The sequence below is a fragment of the Leiobunum rupestre genome, chromosome 6 (genome assembly GCF_980474605.1).
Source record: "Leiobunum rupestre chromosome 6, qqLeiRupe1.1.hap1, whole genome shotgun sequence".
NCBI lineage: Eukaryota > Metazoa > Arthropoda > Arachnida > Opiliones > Sclerosomatidae > Leiobunum > Leiobunum rupestre.
Window position 1 is genome coordinate 60,199,990 of NC_143389.1, and position 18,517 is coordinate 60,218,506.

At 39.2% G+C, this 18,517-nt stretch overlaps 1 protein-coding gene across 10 annotated transcripts in view; it reads right to left on the reverse strand.

The window, feature by feature from the left end:
* Positions 1-904: 904 nt before the first annotated feature.
* LOC149942900 (uncharacterized) overlaps positions 905-18,517 on the reverse strand; it is a 250,460-nt gene continuing 232,847 nt past the window's right edge. For 3 of the 10 annotated variants that reach the window (XM_090179901.1, XM_090179900.1, XM_090179899.1), the window contains 11 exons: positions 17,660-17,846; positions 17,262-17,576; positions 13,772-14,117; positions 13,075-13,399; positions 12,834-12,911; positions 12,691-12,767; positions 12,500-12,601; positions 8,944-9,083; positions 6,226-6,325; positions 5,149-5,486; positions 906-4,702 (listed from right to left, as the gene is read on the reverse strand). In XM_090179901.1, the coding sequence (XP_090036027.1) occupies positions 4,276-4,702; positions 5,149-5,486; positions 6,226-6,325; positions 8,944-9,083; positions 12,500-12,601; positions 12,691-12,767; positions 12,834-12,911; positions 13,075-13,399; positions 13,772-14,117; positions 17,262-17,576; positions 17,660-17,846 (2,435 nt within the window). In that variant the 3' untranslated portion in view covers positions 906-4,275. Of the gene's footprint in view, positions 4,703-5,148; positions 5,487-6,225; positions 6,326-8,943; positions 9,084-12,499; positions 12,602-12,690; positions 12,768-12,833; positions 12,912-13,074; positions 13,400-13,771; positions 14,118-17,261; positions 17,577-17,659; positions 17,847-18,517 lie in introns of those variants that run through there. The other 7 variants (XM_090179898.1, XM_090179894.1, XM_090179897.1 and 4 more) reach the window with 6 other exon arrangements.

The following is an 18,517-nucleotide window of genomic DNA, read 5'->3' on the forward strand; positions in this document are numbered from 1 at the left end:
TCTGCTTTCCCATTCAAGTTTGCTATATGGTATAACCTTGAATGCCCCTTAAATGCAGACGAGCTTTCTCCACAAAAGCTGTGAGGATGGTACCAGGGGTTAATGCTTTGCACAAATATTCTTAGTAACTTCAATACATTCTTGGCAAAACTTGAATGTATTAACGTTACCTGAGAATACTAAGGCAGCACTCTTAAGCAGACGCCTTATTTGCGTCCACATTTTCTCAGTTAACGTTAATTCATTATTATTCCAAGCTATTCAAAGAGGCTTAGATATCAGATAACCTCCTTACTTCTGTCCATAGCATTATTTTTTCCTCAAAGCCCTTTGCTTGGGCTGAACAAATGCTCTTATCGACCAGTTAAAGCACGGCCAATTTTGATCACGCGCTGTTCGCGCTACAGCGGCCAACACATTCGTCGAAATTCCGCGAGCAAGGATTTTCCCCCTATAAACTGTACTATAACGTGTAGGAGTTCAGCGCCACGCTCGGTTTTTATATTGGCTTCAATGTAAAAACTATTCTAAAAATAATAATCCGCTAGGGGCGCTCACGTCATACACATCTTTTGCTCATAGGTTAACACAGAAACGTCAACGAATGAGATGGGCGCTGTAGCGCGAGAGATCAAAGTTGGCCGTGAACGTTAAAGTTACGAAATTTCAAGTTGGTCATCGACAGTGTCCTCTCAAAGAAATCCCTCTTGGTTCGCGCGATCTATCAGACGATATCAGTCATAAAGATTTGAGTTAAAACCCACAAGTTGTCCGTTCAAAAAAGCGCAAACGCAAAACTTCGAATCCGTAGGAAAGGCGAACTGAATATAAGCATTGTTTTTCAAACTCCACAGACTTTATTCTACTTATTATACAATTGAGGTATTTCATAAGTCATCAATCCACAGTTGTTTAATCCTTTTTGTCGTTATCAATTTTTTCGCCTTTTTATTTACTTTGTGCAATTTTTTAAATTATACTCGGGTGCACTAGTAGGTATAAAAAATGTTTTCGTCTTAAATTGTATAATAATTATATTTCTCAGTGTATTTCTTTTAAGAAGAACTAGCTCGATTTTCTTATATTTTATTTACGATTTCAAACTTTGACGATGATTCTATAGACAACCGATTTGTTTTATTTAAATCTCACCATATTTTTTTTATAGCATTGGATGGAACTATATATATATTTATATTAACAAAATGTTATCTCCTTCAAAACGAAGAAGGGGACATTTTAACCGGGTTTTCATTTTTTATTTTACTTTTCATTTTCCGCAGTTATTTTTATCTAATAAAAAGATAGTTCTTAATTTTTTTGTATTCTAATTTTTTTACAGCTCGAGAAAATACCCAAAATGGGAAAATTCTATCAATGATTTATACCGAATTACTGATTAGTTAATTCAAGAACAATATCTTATAGAAACACCTGAGTTATCCCCACGTATTATTTCGCTTTTGTTATTATTCAACCGCGAAGTACGCGAAACAAATTTGATCCAAAATAAAACAAAAAACAAAGTGCCCCAAATTTGGTTTTATAAATTGTTCAAAATTATTACAATTACCAAGAAAAATGTCGATGTAATTACCTTAAAAAAATGTTTACAAATCTTAGTAATTTTTCCAACGAAAAGGGGCAATATGAGAGATGCCTTTTTAAAATTTTGCGCGGAAATTTGATATGTTACTGTGCCTGACACACTGAAACTATTAAAAAAATCAAAATTTTGAGACTTTGAACTCTGCTCCATACTTTGGCCACAATAAATTAGGGGAATTTATTTTATAATTAAAGGCATATATACTTGGACATTAATTACCGTGAATTATACAAGTATAACGAATGACAATGACATGTTTATTTTTAGCTGAGGCGGGGGAGGAGGAGTGTGTTAATTAAAATAACGGTAAATGTTCATTCGCGTACATTGTTTTGTAAAAAAGTTCGATGACTCAATGGCAAATTTTGAAATGGTAAACAAAAATGGGTAGTTTTGTTTAGATTTTTTAAAACTATAACCATTTCTTGTGCGTATTAATATTTAAAAAAAGTCTTAACCCTAAAAATGAAAATAAAACTTATCGAATTTGTGACCAGTACGAACGTTATACGGTTCTTAAAAATTTTCGTCTCATTTTCGCGAACAAAAATAAAGAAACCAAAGTATATATAATGAAAAAAATTATATGGCTGGATATTTCTGAACAATAAATAAAATCGGAGAAAAATGAGTTCTCTGAAGGTTTCTTTTTATACAAAATAAATACTAAATGCTGTTTTTAAACTATTTAAACCAATTGAAAATTTGTGCGAAATTTCATATAGAGGTCGTACTACAAGGTCATTAAACTTGTTATTTTTTAAATACGACATTGTAATTTTTGTTCCGACTTATTTTAAAATACACTGATCCCATCTTAGTGCCATTGTAGCTGATCTAATTTCACCCGGTTCCCAAGAAATTTGTTTTCAAGAGGTCTTCGGGAATTCGAGAGATGGCAATAGAACTAACAATTAAGTGACAGTAAGATGGAATAGGTTTATTCTCAACTGAAAATTTAAAATATCCACAGTTGTTTGCCTAAAAGCGAAAATTGTTCGATTTATAGGTTTTAACGTTTTTAAGAATAAACACTTAAGCGTAATCCACGTATATGCTTTTAGGTAACGATGGGTGGTTTTTCAGTTTTATTTTTTATACGCAAGGGAAAAATTCGTAAACGCCAATTTCCGAAAAACAGGTACGAAAGTAAACTAGCTGACTTTTTTTTTATTACTATTCAATATGGCAAACGTTTGAAGTAATTATAATAATCAAGAATAATAATCATAAAATGTTCCTTACCCCGAGTACCAAATAAATTTACACGGACTAGGCCACCTTGTATTTGTTTTATACCTAATTATCATTTTACTTAATTCTTTCAAATTTTATAACCTCAAGTTATCGTTTTTTTTTCATTTGTTTAATGTATTTGAAGTTTCTGATACCCGTTTTTTTTAATTCTTCTTGTAAAGTTTTCATTTGTATAAAATGATATTTTTTGTTAATTTATTTTTTCTTCGAAGCGGTGGCTGAAATTTTTCTGGTTTCACTAATATAAATCGACCGCGACCGGCTCCGGGCATCGATAAATACGATTTGTTGTCCATTTGAAGAGGGTAAAATGGGTAGTCGTTTCGAGGGGGTTCCGTTATATCTATACGTTAAAAATGTTCATTAATGTTTTCCTCATTAATTCAATAAATTCGGTCTTTTTTATACATACTTTCTTCGTAAAACCTACAAAACGCAACGCTAAGCGAAAAGAATACATTTTTATATCTATTTAGGAATGCATAAAACAGGTAAAGTCTTCCGCGAAACTAAGAAAACTCGTGTTTTTTTTTCTTGATTTTTCCGAGGAAATGATTCGAACCTAAAAAATAGATAAAACTTCGCGCACTCTTTCCTGTAATAACGACTTCACTCGAAATTCTAAAAAAACCAGCGTGTGCCGATAGCAAATATGGAAGGATTCGCCTACAGCAACGACTATGCATTTGTCAGTCCACTTGTTTTGGGGGGTTTTTATACGTTTACATACTTCCTTACAAAAATGATCGGCGATTATTGTAGTATTTTTTTTCCCGCCAGTCTTGTGAAACTATATCGCTAAAAATATTATAGCGAAAATTCGGTATTTTTTTCCCGTAATTGATAATAATATTTCTTATTATTAAACAAAAATTTAAATAATTCCTACGTTAAGTCTGTTGATTTTTTTTCGCGATTTGTAGAAATCTATACAGTTTTTTTCCTTCATATTTCACGCGCGTTATATTTGAACCACGGCGCCAAGACTATGAAATTAAAATAATACAGTCACATTTGATGATGTAAATTGAAAGAAGAAATAGTGTCGCTATACGAAAACATTTTACGATAAATTGTACGATAATAACGCGTGAAGCTCAATTAAATTAACGATTTAACGAGTCAATTAAAATGAAAAATATAACGAGAATAATAATAGCATTTTCCTTCAAATAATCGTTCCTAGGGTGATACCGAAACAGAAACGTTTTCGCGTTTGTATCTCAATTGTTACGGTTTATTTTACAGTAGTCTGTTTCTTTTTAATCCTGTCCTCTCCATCTAAAATGAAATGACTTTTTTCCTCTGGATGTCTAAAAAATCCGGAGCTCTTTCGTTATATATCTAAAAATACGAACTACGGATGGAGGGAAGTCCGAAACTGAAGAAGAGATAGCCTACGGTTACTTCTAGGGACCAACGGAATTGGGAGGGCTACACTCGTCCTTGACCGCGATGACGGTCGCGACTGAAGCCAGCGAACTCCCGCTTCCGGCCGAAGACGCGTTGACGGAAGCCGGCGGAAGAGACAGATCCTCCGCCATCATTTCTTCCTCGTCGTCATCGTCATCCGGGTGCTCGACCAAGGGACTCCGGTCACCGCCGCCGCGAGGTTCGTCCGTCAGTTCCGGGAACAGGTAGCGTTGCTGTTGCTGTTGTCGGTGCAGTTGTAAACGGTGTCGCTGCTCTTCGGACAAGGCGCCGTTTTCGATACCTTGCAGGGCCATCGCTTCCTCTTCATCTTCCTCTTCGTCGTCATCCTCGTCTTCCTCCGGCCCGTGCAGGCCCGGCTCTTGCTTAATTCGGGACATCAAATTCGGATTGCTGCGCATATAACAGCACACGCGAAAAAAGAAATCCCAATTATTTTCACCGCTATTTCACTTTCAAACAAAAAATTGAGAAAACCCTGAGCTGAAGTGACAGGCGCGAATCAAGGCCAATAGGAAATGGCGAACCAAGGTAAGTCGGAAATTGTGAACCAAGGCAAATCGGAAATTGTGAACCAAGGCAAATCACAAAACGCTAAAGAAAGTTATACAAACTGGAAATTGTGAACTAAAGCAAATCACCAAATGCAAAAGAAAGCAAATCGGAGGAAAGCAACATGCAACAGTATTAAGCCTATAAAGATTATTAAAATGTTACTAGTTAAAAACAAATGAAACGGTGTCAAACAAAAGCCGGGTTTCAGCCGAGGTGGGGATCGGTAAGACAGAGCGGTGAACTTGAAACAATCCCCGCAACGAACGAGATAGTAGCGTGAAAGAGATGGGACTCACCAGTTTTCATTGTTCTGTAAAGACTGGCTAACCATCTCGACGAGATATCGCTCGGATTCATTGAGAGAAGCCAAGTCGGGAATGCCGCCGCCCCCTCTGTCGGCGGCCGCCAGCAATCTGTCTCTGTCAATCAAATGATGCTGGAGTCTCTCTCGTTCGGCGCGGTGATGATGGTCCTCTCCTCCGCGCGCTCCTCCACCTGTTGATCCGGACAGAGAGGACGCCGGCGTGTTGGATCCGGGAGTCTGCACCGGGGTCATGTTGGGGGTCGACAGAGGCGTCAGTCCGCTCGTTATCGCCCCCGTCAGGAAAGAGAGGTTGCTCTCGGCCAGAGCGGCCTAAACAACGACACGAAATCGACAGTTAGAAACACGGAGACGACCACAACCGATATCTATCATCGCTTTCTCTTCATATCTGTCACCGCTTCCTCTTCCTATAGAGCTAATTAAGCTTCAACTAAAAAAAGGCAAACACGAAACCTAGATATTTACTAAGAATTTAATATTTATAATAATAATAAGCAGCTAGGCCCAAGTCATCTAGCGACTTATAATTCCTTTAAACAGGTGGTTACAACGCGTAGGAGGGTGGTGGCAAGTCATTCACGCCACGCGAGCCAACAGCTCCCTACACTAACTATTACAGTTAACCTCTACAAGTTTTTATGATAAGGGGAAACCAAAGGACTCCGAGGAAAACTCAACGCAGAAGGAGTAGTTCCGAGTTTTCACCCAGTACCACAATCTAGGATCGAACCCGGCTCCTCTTACTGCGAGGTGAAAGCACTAACCACTCCGCCACCCCACTGTAATTTTAAAAGGCATTGATATTGAAACATTACCGAAATGGAACTTAAATTTAAGGTGTCTAAAAGTAATATAAATTTTTCCATGAGAAAATTATCGACTGAATATTTCGAGTAATTTGACAGTGAACTTGGTTCAGACTAACAACCTGTTGATTACAAACATCGTTCTAAAGACGAAGGTAAAAATAATCGATTCAATGATAAAATTCATCGCGGTAATTCGCGGGTAGAATCGGAGATAATTAAAAATGAAAGTTTTCGTTCACCTGTAAAGAAGCGTTGAGAGACTCTCCGTAAAGAGCGGGACTTTGCTGGAGTGTCGGACTTCTGGTGTGACCAGATGTCTGTCCAGGTAACGATATACTTCTTAAGTTAAACCAACGACGATAAAATTAAAAGGTGACGAAAAATAAAAATGAGAAAAAAATACAGTTTAGAAAAATTCATTCTGAAAATCGTTAATTCTAATAAAATATGAAATGTACTAAATAATTAGATTGTGTTAATTTTTCTAATCGACTAATTTTAGTACGGTAACCACATCTTTTTTTTGGTTTGTTTTACGGTTTCACTAAATTATTATCCGCTACTAATACTAAAATGGCTACTTCTATAACAAAGCAACCTAAAGGGGTGGAAACGAAAGAAACTGTCCTACGGAAAAAAGAGACACTAATTTTTCTGTTCGACCAAATTTAGAAACAAAAATACTACGTTTGACTTTTTTTATTATTATTTAGTCGACACTACTCTCTACGGATACTACGTTTCAGTTTCTTTAATCATTTTTTTTCTCTGTAAAGTCCAAGCTAGCGATTTTTGACTGGGAATCTATGTAAAAAAATTGTTTATCGCACGAGGTCGCATACCGCTCGCTACTAATATTGCTTCAAATCTCTAAGTTTTAAAACTTTCGACGATATTATTCCGAGATATTTTCGTCACTAAAGGGCGCGGATGATTCCAGCGCGGGTTCTTTTTGAGCACCCAATTCAGAGAGATCTCTACATGGGCAAACAGGCAACCGTTTAATATAGAGAGACATGCGATTTTTCAAAGTGCCAAGCAATCGTCGCAGTCAGTATGTATAATAGAAAACAAAGCATTCAATGAAGTAAAACACTGGGAACGAACGGGAAATGACGTGCTATTCGTTACGTTATCCATGACGTCATGCGTGGTACGATTAATAAATTGACAATACACGCAGGCCCAGGCCGCAACTAACAACGGTCGCATCCTTTTAGTTTGTACACGCATTCGATCTAATCGTCGGAATCAATCTGGCATTTCGGTTTATCCGTACGTCAAACGGTGGGATGCATTTTAGGTGTTTTGTTTTTTATTGTTTTTTGTTTTGTTTACAGAGATATAGCCGGGCTTACTGTGAAGGTACAAGGTGAGGAGGCATAGATTGCTGAAGTTGTTGCTGGTTTTCCGAATCGGGATATTTTCGGGGTCGGCCGCGACTCAAATGTCGCCTCTTAACAAATTCAGTGTCATCGACCATCCAGAAACTGCCGAAATCGTCTTCGTAACGAACAAAGCACTTATGCAAGGACAAATTGGTGCGAATCGCATTCTGCATTTTGTTTTCGTTTTGCGTTCACGAGTTTGTTTCGGTTTAGAATAAACAGTTCCGTGATTTCGTTTTTAGTTTTACGAATAAACGGGATTTCGTTTTTCACGATTTCGCATGATTGGTTTTTTTGAAAGGATGAAATATCAGAAAAGGGAAAAGAGATTTGTTTAGGTCCAAGGGATGTTTAGTGAAACATAAAAGGATTATAGAAATTAAAAACATTTGTGCAATTTTTTTTAACGTTTTTTAAAATAATTGGGATGGTTAGATATAAAATGTAATAAGTAAAGGCAATTGTCGATAAAGCGTAAAGGTACGAGTGGTTATTACAAATATAAAATTAAAAAGTATGGAAAAATGTGTAAAAAAAACCCCCCAAAAAACATCGAACAATTAAATATATACAAGCGATACCCATCCCATATTAATTAAAAAAGGAAATTGTGGTAAAAAAAATGAAAAATATAAAAATATCACGTCACGATATTCACGTGCATTCCCAGTGTTGTTATTATACAAAGATAATGAAAAATTTTATTAAAAAAATTAATGGAAAAGAAATGTATGTTTAGAAATACGAACAAAAAGTTACGTTACAGGACGATATGTTTCGGTGACAAAAAGCATTTGCAAAAATCACGACACAGTGCCAATACAAGAATAAAATTAAGGGCATTATATCGATATATATAGCAATAATAAAAGGAAGGGAAAGGTTTAAAGAAGGAAAGACGGAAAATGGAAGCGCGAGAGCCAGCGATAGAAAGAATTTTAAAGGACGGAACAAAATGAAGGTTAAGGACGAGTAGGACGGAAGATGGAGGGGGTGGCATTTGTCGGGGAGGAAAGGAAAATGAAAGGACAGAAGAAGAAAAAAGAAAAGAGAAAAAAGTGTTACAAATCCGATAAATCGAAGAAAAAAATAAACTGTGCATAAAATATGATTAAAAAATATATATAGATAATGACTTTTGTACAGCCCACGATATCATATAGAAGATAAAGTTAAATTTGTCTTAAAAAATAGAGATATATAGATATATACCATGACAATTAAAATATATACCATAGTCATGAATGAGAGTACAAATATAAAACTAGAGAACAAACCACCATAAAACATACCACATAGATCGCATAGGAGAGAGAGAGAGAGAGAAACTGCGAGTATCTCGAATAAAAGCGGTGAGAGACCAGCTACGTGGAGAAAACATGACGCGGCAGTTCGCGCTAAATAGATCGGGGTTCATTTGGTTTCGCGCGTTCGTTATAAAAGCAGCCCATCAGAGAAGCGCGGATTTCAGTCAATTGAGAAAGCTTTCAAATATCGGTTTTTTGTGTGTATTAAAGAGAGAGAGAGTGGCCGAGGCCTATCGTTTTCTTTTACTGGTTAAGGACGTACCCTGAAGCGGATATTCGTTCCTGGAGTCTTTGAGGTCTTCGCTTGTAGAATTCTAGTTCGTCCACGGTCCAGACGGCGCCTTTCACGTTCTCGACTCGCATAAAGCATTTGTGTAGGCTAAGGTTGTGCCGTACGGCGTTCTAGTTTGCGGAATTTCGCACAAATTGCGCAAAAAAACGCACAGGGCAAAAGAAAAAATATTCACAATCAACCAAAAGTGACCAAAAATAAAAATTACCGCCCATATAGTCAAAAATATATTGATTAATTAATGTAGATTTAACAATATATTAACATGGCGTAAACGCACTAACTGAGAACCAAGGGCCGTCCTAATTAAATCAAGTCACGCTTCCTCAGACTGTCAAAAATTCTTCACTGACAAGGAAACTACCCGAGGTGGTTATCACCGATTTTGTTGAAACTCGGGGGTTCGGTAGACCTTATGGTAGTATGAAAATTGCCAAAGGGAACAGTTGCAATGGGCATTAGTTTTCCTATGGCAACCGAAAATGTTATTTTTGATCAATTTTACCCAAAATCATTGATCAATTTTACCCAAAATAGGTCAAATTCATCTTTTTGGGTATGTTTTGAAAATTTAATTTTTTTAAATTTTTTAAGTAAGTGAAACCGAGAAAATAACATGCTTTTTTAAATGGAGTTTTTTGTTTTGAGAGATAAAAAACGTTTTCGGTTACCACGGGAAAACTAAAGCCCATTGCAACTTTTGCCTTTGGAAATTTTCATACTACCTTAAGGACTACCTAACCCACGAGTTTCAACAAAATCGGTGATAACCACCTCGGGTAGTCTCCTTGTTAGTGATAAAACAGACAAATTAAATCTCGTAAAAACTATCCGTTGGGACGTCGGAAATAACTCATCATCTTCCCCTTTGCCACATCGACCCTAGTCCCATTTCGGCTAAGAGCGTGTATCATTTACAGACGGCCCTAATAAATTGAGTAATTTGACAGTTTCATACTATCCATCTTCGTTTTATGGTAACTGCTTATCTACGTTGGCCATCACAATGTTCTCAATCGCGTAAGGTTTTTTAAACCTAAAAGCTAACGGCATTCAATTAACACTTTCAGACTGTCCCTAGCGGGGTGTTCTTCACCCTGGACATCCGAGGGCTGCCTGATGAACCATTTTTACAAGCGCAACTAAATAAAAATTACAGCGACATTTTTGGGCTCGAATTTCAAACGCCCAACAAAAGCGTACCTCAAAATGTAACTCAAAACTGGTGGCTTTAAAAAACTTATTTGATTTAAAGGATGGTTTAGAATAAGAAGAGGACACCAGATTGAGATAAAAAACTAATTGAATTTTTGGTAAATCCGTCGCGGTGTACGTAGCTGGGAGAAAATTCCAACAAGTGGAAAGCGGAGTTTCTAATTTCCAATTATTCAAACCAAAATAACATTTATTTTCAACACAATAAAAACGGCGATTGGGAAGAGCTTTTTTATCTCTCTCTGTGACATATCCTTTTTCGCATCTCTTTCCTTTTGGGCCTCGCAAAATTTGACAAAAACGCGAGCTCAATTAAATTGCTACCAAAAAATTATCTCAGATTTCAAAGTTAATATAGTTTCCTAGAACAAGAATCCGAGATCATTTCTGAACTATTTTTAATTCGGATAATTATGGTACGCCATTTTCGATTAAATTAAACTAGATTCCTAGTTACCAGACATTTTACTTGAAATTTAATTTTTTCACACTCAACTTAAATTTCGGTTTAATTGTTTCGCGATTTTCTTGGGTTATTACCAACGATCTGTAGAGCCGATTATTTAAGTAACTACTCCCTCGACAACGGCACCAAAAACGTCTTAGTTTACTATGACTCGAGTATCGCGAGGAAGCCTAAGCTCTTAATCAAAAATGGCCAGTTCTTATTGTAGCCACAAAAGACCGGAGTCCTAACGGTAGAGAGAGTGCCCGAGTTAATTATCTCGGGCAAACAGTCAATCAGAATTCTTCGATAAACAATAATATCAAGCTTCCCCGCGAGCTAATAATTGGTAAGGGCTCTATCGCCAGAGTCCCACCAAGCGGAAAAGTCGTTGTTGCCCCTCGGTATGAAGAAAAGCTGAGAGGTATGTCAACACCAACCTCCTGTCAACTCTCCCTCGCCCACCCGAGAGGAACCAAGGCCGGGGAAATCAACGCGCCAAAAGAATTGAGTAGTCAAAAACACGGAGGAAACGTTACAAATAACCGGTTAACCTAAATGCGCAGTCAAGCGCGGACGTAGGGTAAAGTTTATGCTAAAATCTTAACCTTATTTTGAATTTTAAGCCTGGCTTTCTCGACTGCAAACATGGGCGGAAAAAAACCTTTCCGAGCGAACGGATTAAAGTCGACCCTACAAAGGGGTTCTCTCGTTGACGTCATTAATGCGCCTTAAATCTCCGCCTTTTGACTTAATTGGGTCGTCTGGTAACACTGTTCTCCCGCCTTAGAGAACGCTAAAACGCTCCTCCGGTAGCGCTGCATTCTCGAATCCCGCGCCCTCATGGCGCGATAAACAAAGACAAGCTGGCCCCCGTCCCCCGCCAAGGAAAACAAAAAAGCCTCCCTTCCACTAGTTTTTTACGGGTCCGAAAAAAATTCATCTCCCTACCGTATGTGCCTGAATTTGGATTAACACAAATAGGTCGTAATTTGCACTTGTGTTTTCTCCCCTCTTCTTCCGCGAGTCGCATTTATTCTGGTGTAACAAAACGCCGAGGCTTAGGAAAAAGCCTCGGGTTCCCTCACCTTAATTTGCATATTTTTTGTCCTAACCCTCCCCCCTCCGAAGTTTCTAACTATTACCGACCAAGAGGGTAAAAAAAAAGTAAAAACTAATTAGTCAAGCGCGTGCACCCCCTGGAACTTTTTTTGGCGCGTCGCCGCCCCCATTTTCGCTTACGACAACACACCCACGGTCCCCTAATTTACAGTTCCTTTCAATCGAATAAAGGGAGTCACTTATATTTCTTTTGGGGGGAGAAATAGACCAGTTATTAAGTAAATTAAGTCATAATTAAAGAGCTACATTCCTTCGCTACCATCGATAAATATGTAAATGATACGCTATAACTTAAGGGACATTTCTACACGCGAATAGAAAAACTGTATAGTAATTGAAATCAAATACTCGAGACAAGTAAGAAATAAATGGCTAGTGGTTGTCGCAACTATTTTTAACAGATTTATAGAGGACATTAGTAAAGATACCAATGTTGGCGCATTTATAATTTTACGGTAACAAATGACGTACACCCTAATTTTGCAATCCAAATTTAAAAGATTTAAACGTTGGTATGTTAATAAATGGTTTAAATTCAAGGTTTATTTTAAATCGAACTTTTTAGGAAAACGTTTAGTTTTAAATTTTAAAATAAAAATTGCCGCGAATTTAAACCGTTTATTAATTTAGTTCACAATGTACATTTCGGTTGTTTTAGTAAAATGTTGGTGGTAGTTTTTTAAATAACGAAGAATAAACAAAATCAACAAAACACAGTGCGACTAGGAAAAAATGAGACATTACCTTCCAGGTAGCGGCGTTTCTCCTGAAGTAGCAGAAAGTATTTTGAAACCAATTGTAAATTTCATTAAGAGTTAACTGTTTTTCCGGAGATTCGATGATAGACTGCTCCCCGAAAACGAAATAAAAAACAACTATATTAGAATCTCGTTTTACGCAAATGTAATCCGGTGGGTTTTAGATTCGACACTGACCTGCCTGATCAGAGAGGCGTAAGTAAATGGTGGCCTCACTTCGGCATTCTTGTAAAACTCACGATTTCTAGTTATTTCTAAAATAGAGATAAAAAATTTGCGTAAGCGCCAGGTTCTCGAATAGTAAATTCCGGGTGACTCACCTTCAGTAATATCTAAATTGGCTCTTTCCGCGACCCTTCTTCTCATGGGAGAATCCGCTAACGAAGGAACATCGAGAGCTGAAGGAAAGAAATTATAAATTGAAACGGGAGAAAAAACCAATGTTTCCCAAAATGGGGCACACGGATTCTCGAGAAGAGGAACACCGGACGGCTCCGAGAAGAGACGCGAAATTAGTGGTGGTTCTCGACTCCGGACGACAAAACCCCAAATGGATCTTACGCGAAATTGGCAATCCACCTTTGTCACTCAGACGTCTTCGGATGGGTCCGATTCCGGTCGGGACGTTGGGTCCGGACGAGGAATGGTGATGGTAAGATTGGACGTGTTGGCTGCCGCCGTGACCGACGCTCAGTCGGGGAGGCAGCCCGTGTAGAGGCAGTTGAGAGGCGACACTAGACACAGCCGACGGAGAGGTCATGGCTCCCGACAGCGCGGACAGTTGTTGCGACGAATTCAAGTTCAGACCGCTGGGAAGCTGCACGGGCGATGGCAAGGAGACCATGGACTTGCTACTAGCCACTAAGGACTGCAACGAGACACGATCCTGCGAATTAAAACGAAATATTAAATAAGGAGCGATTTTTGAGTAAAGGACTATAGAAAGTTAACGCTTAGATTTTCCGGAATGTTTGTATCGTACGATAGCGGTATTTACGAAATACCCACCAGGTAGTGCAAAATAAACTCCAAAACAGTGCGGGATCGAAGCGGAGTACGGGGTAGTGTTTATTCTCTAGTCGCAATAAGTGATAGCGTTAGAAAAGGCTTTGATGTAAAATAAACAAACTACATTAACTAAACTTAAAAGAGGTACGGGATTGTAACGAAGTACGGGGTAGTGTTTATTCTATTTAAGCGATAGCTTTAGATAGCCTTTGACGTTAAATAAACAATTAAGAATGGATGGAGTCGGTACCAGGTCGTTCTTTCCGATGTCGTGGATTTTGTGGTTGTTTAAGTGACTCAAACTGTTTCCGAGACCGTGCAGAATGTTATTGTTGTTATTATTGTTGTTGCTGTTGGTGTTGTTGTTGTTGTTGTTATTATTATTTTGATGATGGCTGGAAGAATTGGAAGATAGGGCAGAAGAGTTGACGGCGGAAGAAGAATTATTGTTGGGCTTCATGTGGAGATGCTGCATCATGGCTTGCAGTCGCTCTCGCTCTTTCGATAGCTGCAGTTCCAGCTGGGACACAACCTGCATTTGAACCCGCGCCTGCGCAGTGCTACGGTCGTCCAGCTGGTGCTCCGTGTTCAAATGCCTAGACGGAAAAAGTGGGCGAAAAGTTCCGTTTTAGAGTTCGCAAAACTACCAACAAAATAATCAACTAATTGCCCAAAACATTAAAGACTCGAATAATTCTTATCACTGGTAACCTCGCCGAAACAGGCAGATGAAAAGCTTCTGGTTGTACCAAATAAAAAAGCAGTCAAATCGCTAGAGTACCCGAAAGAATATTCAGAGAGAAAGAGAGGAGAAATAGGCGTGACTACTTTCTTATCTGGCTCCGTCCAGATACGCATCCGTACCAAACTCAACGTTTTAAAATGCGCCCATGAGGATTTGAGGCTTCCCAGTTTAAGTAATGACTGACAAATGTTTCTTACTTTGCTCGGCCGAAATGGCAAACTACCCTTCCCAGAAAGAGAGAGAACCCCAAAAACTAAAATATTGGTCAGAAATCTGGCAGACGAAGAAAAAAAACCCTTATAGGAAACAAAACGGAGCGATTCTCAATAATCCACGAGCTAAATCTCACTCGCTCGCTGCCAGAGACTTGTATATGAATTTGGGTCATGATACGAAAAAGCTACTTATGTTAAGAGAAAAAATCTTGACGTATTGAGGCAAAAAAAGCGTATAAAAGGGAATTTGAAGGCGGGCAATCGACTAGGCGATAAAAAAACACGCGGGACTATCACCGCCCTCCGGTTACGGAACAACTATTCGAGACGCCGCGCGATTCCAAGTTTAAAGCCAAAGACTTTCTCCTCTCGAAAACCAATACGGTAAAGGGACAGCGCTTGGTCCATCTACAATTTGACATATTCGTTCGGTTTGAGTTTATATTTAACGAGGGGTAAGTTATTCTCGGATGACCTATACACCGAGTTCGCGTACGTACATGGAGACTATCCGAGGTGGTTACCACCGATTTTGTTCAACCTGGGGGGGTTAAGTAGGCCTTAATGAATCAAGAAAATTCCCAAAAGGGAAATTTTCAACGGGTATTAGTTTTGCCATGGCAACCGAAAATGTTTTTGACAACACAAAAGGAAAATTCCTTACCGAAAATAACATGGGATTTTGAAAATTTCTTCCTCTTGGAAAATTTTCCAAAAAATTCAGAAATTTTAAAATGCAAAAAACTAGAAAAAAATTATCAATTCGTCAATTTTGATAAATTTTTTCTGGTTTTTGCATTTTAGAAATTTTCAAAATCCCATGTATTTTTGGGCAAGGAATTTTACATTTGTGTTGTCAAAAACATTTTCGGCAAAACTAATGCCCGTTGAAACTTTTCCTTTTGGGAATTGTCTTGATTCATTAAGGCCTACTTAAGCCCCGAGTTTGAACAAAATCGGTGTGTTACCAATGGCGTAGCTGAGAACTCAGAGGCCCCCCCGCAAAAATCTCTATGAGGCCCCCTTTTTAATTTTATGGTTTAGCGGGGCCCCCCTTGTAGCTCGAGGCCCCCTTGAAGCTCGAGGCCCCCGCACCGCGGGCCCTGCGGACCACTTTGTGTTACACCTCGGGTAGTCTCCCTTGTTAGTACTGTTAAAGGTACGGATTTTTAAGAGTTCACGAACTGTTATTAGCACAGGGTACGACAGTGTACACCCTTGATATTTAAACCCGTGTAAACGGATTAAAACTAGCGGGTTAACGCGGATGAATATATCATTCATTTACCATTTCAAACTGCTTTCATATTCCAAAATATTTAGCGGGAAACGGGGTGAAATTGCCAATCGTATTGGGGGATATTGGCAAATACAATTTGGACCAGTTTGTAAAAATAAAATCTCTGGTCCGTGAAGGAGAAAACAATTTACGGTAGCGCAAAAAATGGTAGGCGGGGGTGGACGAGCCGAGGCGAGAATAAATAAAAGCTATTGATCGCTGCGGTAATACTTGCACAATGCGGTTAATAAAATGATTGGAAATAAAAACAAGAAAGCCAAGGCATAATAACTGTTTCACCTCATCGTTTAATATCAATACGACTTTTCTAAATAAATCTTACTAACGTTGAGGTTCATGAAAAAATGTATAGCGGAACAAGGGATTCACCGAATTAATTTTTATTTGGTCTACAAGTAGGTAAAGGTATTAAAAGTGTATTTATTCTAAAGCGCATTTTCTAAATTAGGATTAATAAAAAAAAATAAAAATTTAACTTATATATTAGTTTCATTTTATGTTTCCAGTAGGCGATAATTGTCTATTTGTCGTGTCTAAGATTCCATCAATAATAATTGTTCAAAGGGTTATTAGGAACTAACTACACTTGGGACGGTTGATCGGAAAACAGACATCTCCAAATACATTTGGAATGAAACCAACAGTTTCCAATCGACCTACTCCGGATGAAGAGACAAATAAAAAACAGGATGAAATAGGTGGTAGCTCCATTCTCGTCGTCTCGGATAAATCCGTGGGATTTATAAGGGGAGCTTCGGAGTGTTTTTCAGAAAAAGACATATTTGTTCCAAAAGTCTCTCGGGGCTCGGCCGAGCGGAGAGCGATAGAGAACCGGCGGCGGCGGCTCTTTGAGTCACTGACTCCCCTTTTCTCGAGCAGCCATCTCGAAACCTTCCCGCCCCCGCGAGCGCGCTTTATTTACTCCCCTTCGCGCCATCCCTCCGCATCCCGTCACTTTTTTTCTCTCTTTCTCCGGGCTCAGTCGCGTTGCGTGCGGGCTCGCGCTCCCCCTGGCGGCAACGAGTAACAATTGGTCTCCAAGGTGACATTAAATAGATGCTCGCTTACATCCCAGACTAAAGCGGCGCAAAACCCCCGTCTTTAAGAGAAAAAGACGAGCGAAAAAAAAGGAGTAAAGAAAAATATCGGCAGCCGCTAGGAAAAGAGAGAGGCGCGCGATATTGCCCGAAGGTGACGGAGGAAGAGCCCGCCTGCATCGTGCCGCCATCTATCCGGGACCTCGTTAAACGCTAGTCACATTTTATCGGGTTTTAATCCATTTTATTTAAAATTGGCTATTTAAAAGGGATAATTTGGTTAGTTTATAAATCTCGTGGGCGAAGCGAAGCCGCTTTCCGATTGGCGCCGCGAAGTTGACTTCTCCCTGGACACCACGTGCATAATATTACTACTGTCGTTTCTTCAGTGATTTTGAATTTGTCGCGGAAAAAGATAGAAGGAGCAATTTTGGTAAACTTACTTTCTGAAAGCGGCGATGTCGTCACAGACGGTTTCGCATCCGGGCCACTTGCAGACACCGTGCCCGTAGAGGGCGTGGGTGGAGCCGTTGGCCTGGGGACTGGAAGCGGCGCTGGCGCGACCAGCCCGGTCCGCGGCGCTGTTGGGCCCAGCGCCACCGCCGTGGTGAGGGTGCTCCTCTTTCATCGAGGAGCCGCTAGAAGAGTGAGAGTTGGGCGGAGACGAAGAGACGCGGTTGCCAGCGGCGGACACGACGGCCAAGTTGCCGAAACTGCTCCCGAGACTATGACCATCGTGCTGACCATTGGCCAGGGCTCTGGAGACCGAGAACGGAACGAAAACAATTAAAGAAAGCGCCTTTAAAAGTTTTAACGAAACCCGATGGGAATCGAGAGGTACCTGGTGGCAACGTTGGACGACGTGGAGCAATTGGAGACCGGCGAGGTTTGCGAGACGGCAGCGCCCACGCCGGGTGAGGACGACCCGTGCAGGATCCCGTTGAGACCCCCTTTGAGGGCTCCGACATCATCCAGCGACAACGAACCGCCATCCTTCCAAAGGCTTTGTAGGTCACTAGCGGTCAGTCCTAAACGAGATAGAAAATTCAAACCGAGAGCCGTTGACGAGATAATAGACGAACGACAACGCGACTCGTCAACACTTTTCACGCTATTTTAATGATGATTTCGACAATTATTATCTAAATTTATCCACAGAGAGGGGCGTTTTATCTGACACGCGCGTCCTAAATAAAATATATTTTTTGATATAAACACGTTTTCATATACCCAACTGTGCATAAAACAGCTGCGTATAAAATTGGGTGATTTTTAGTGCCGGTTGCGGATTTTTCCGCCGCGAGACCAATACGATTTTGACTGGGAACATCGTGTCAGTTTGACGACCCAACTCCGTCATAAATTACGTTAAACTTTAAAATATATTTTGAAACACTTGATATTTTTGTACGTTTCAAAGTAAGAGTTACACGTTATTTAATTGAACGCATCTTATCAACTAATAATCTAATTACTGGAATTAATACATTTTCATAAATAGAATTTTATCGTTCGAAGGAAATGTCAAAGGGCACAATTTTCAAGATGTTCGAGGCGTTTTCCCGAATAAACAAATTAAGTATTTCAATTTAAACTTAAATTAATACAATAAACTTTCAAATTAAGCGATTAACATTTAAACAAATACATTAAAACCAACACTTCGTTAAATTAGCACATTTTTTAAAATCTTTTAGAA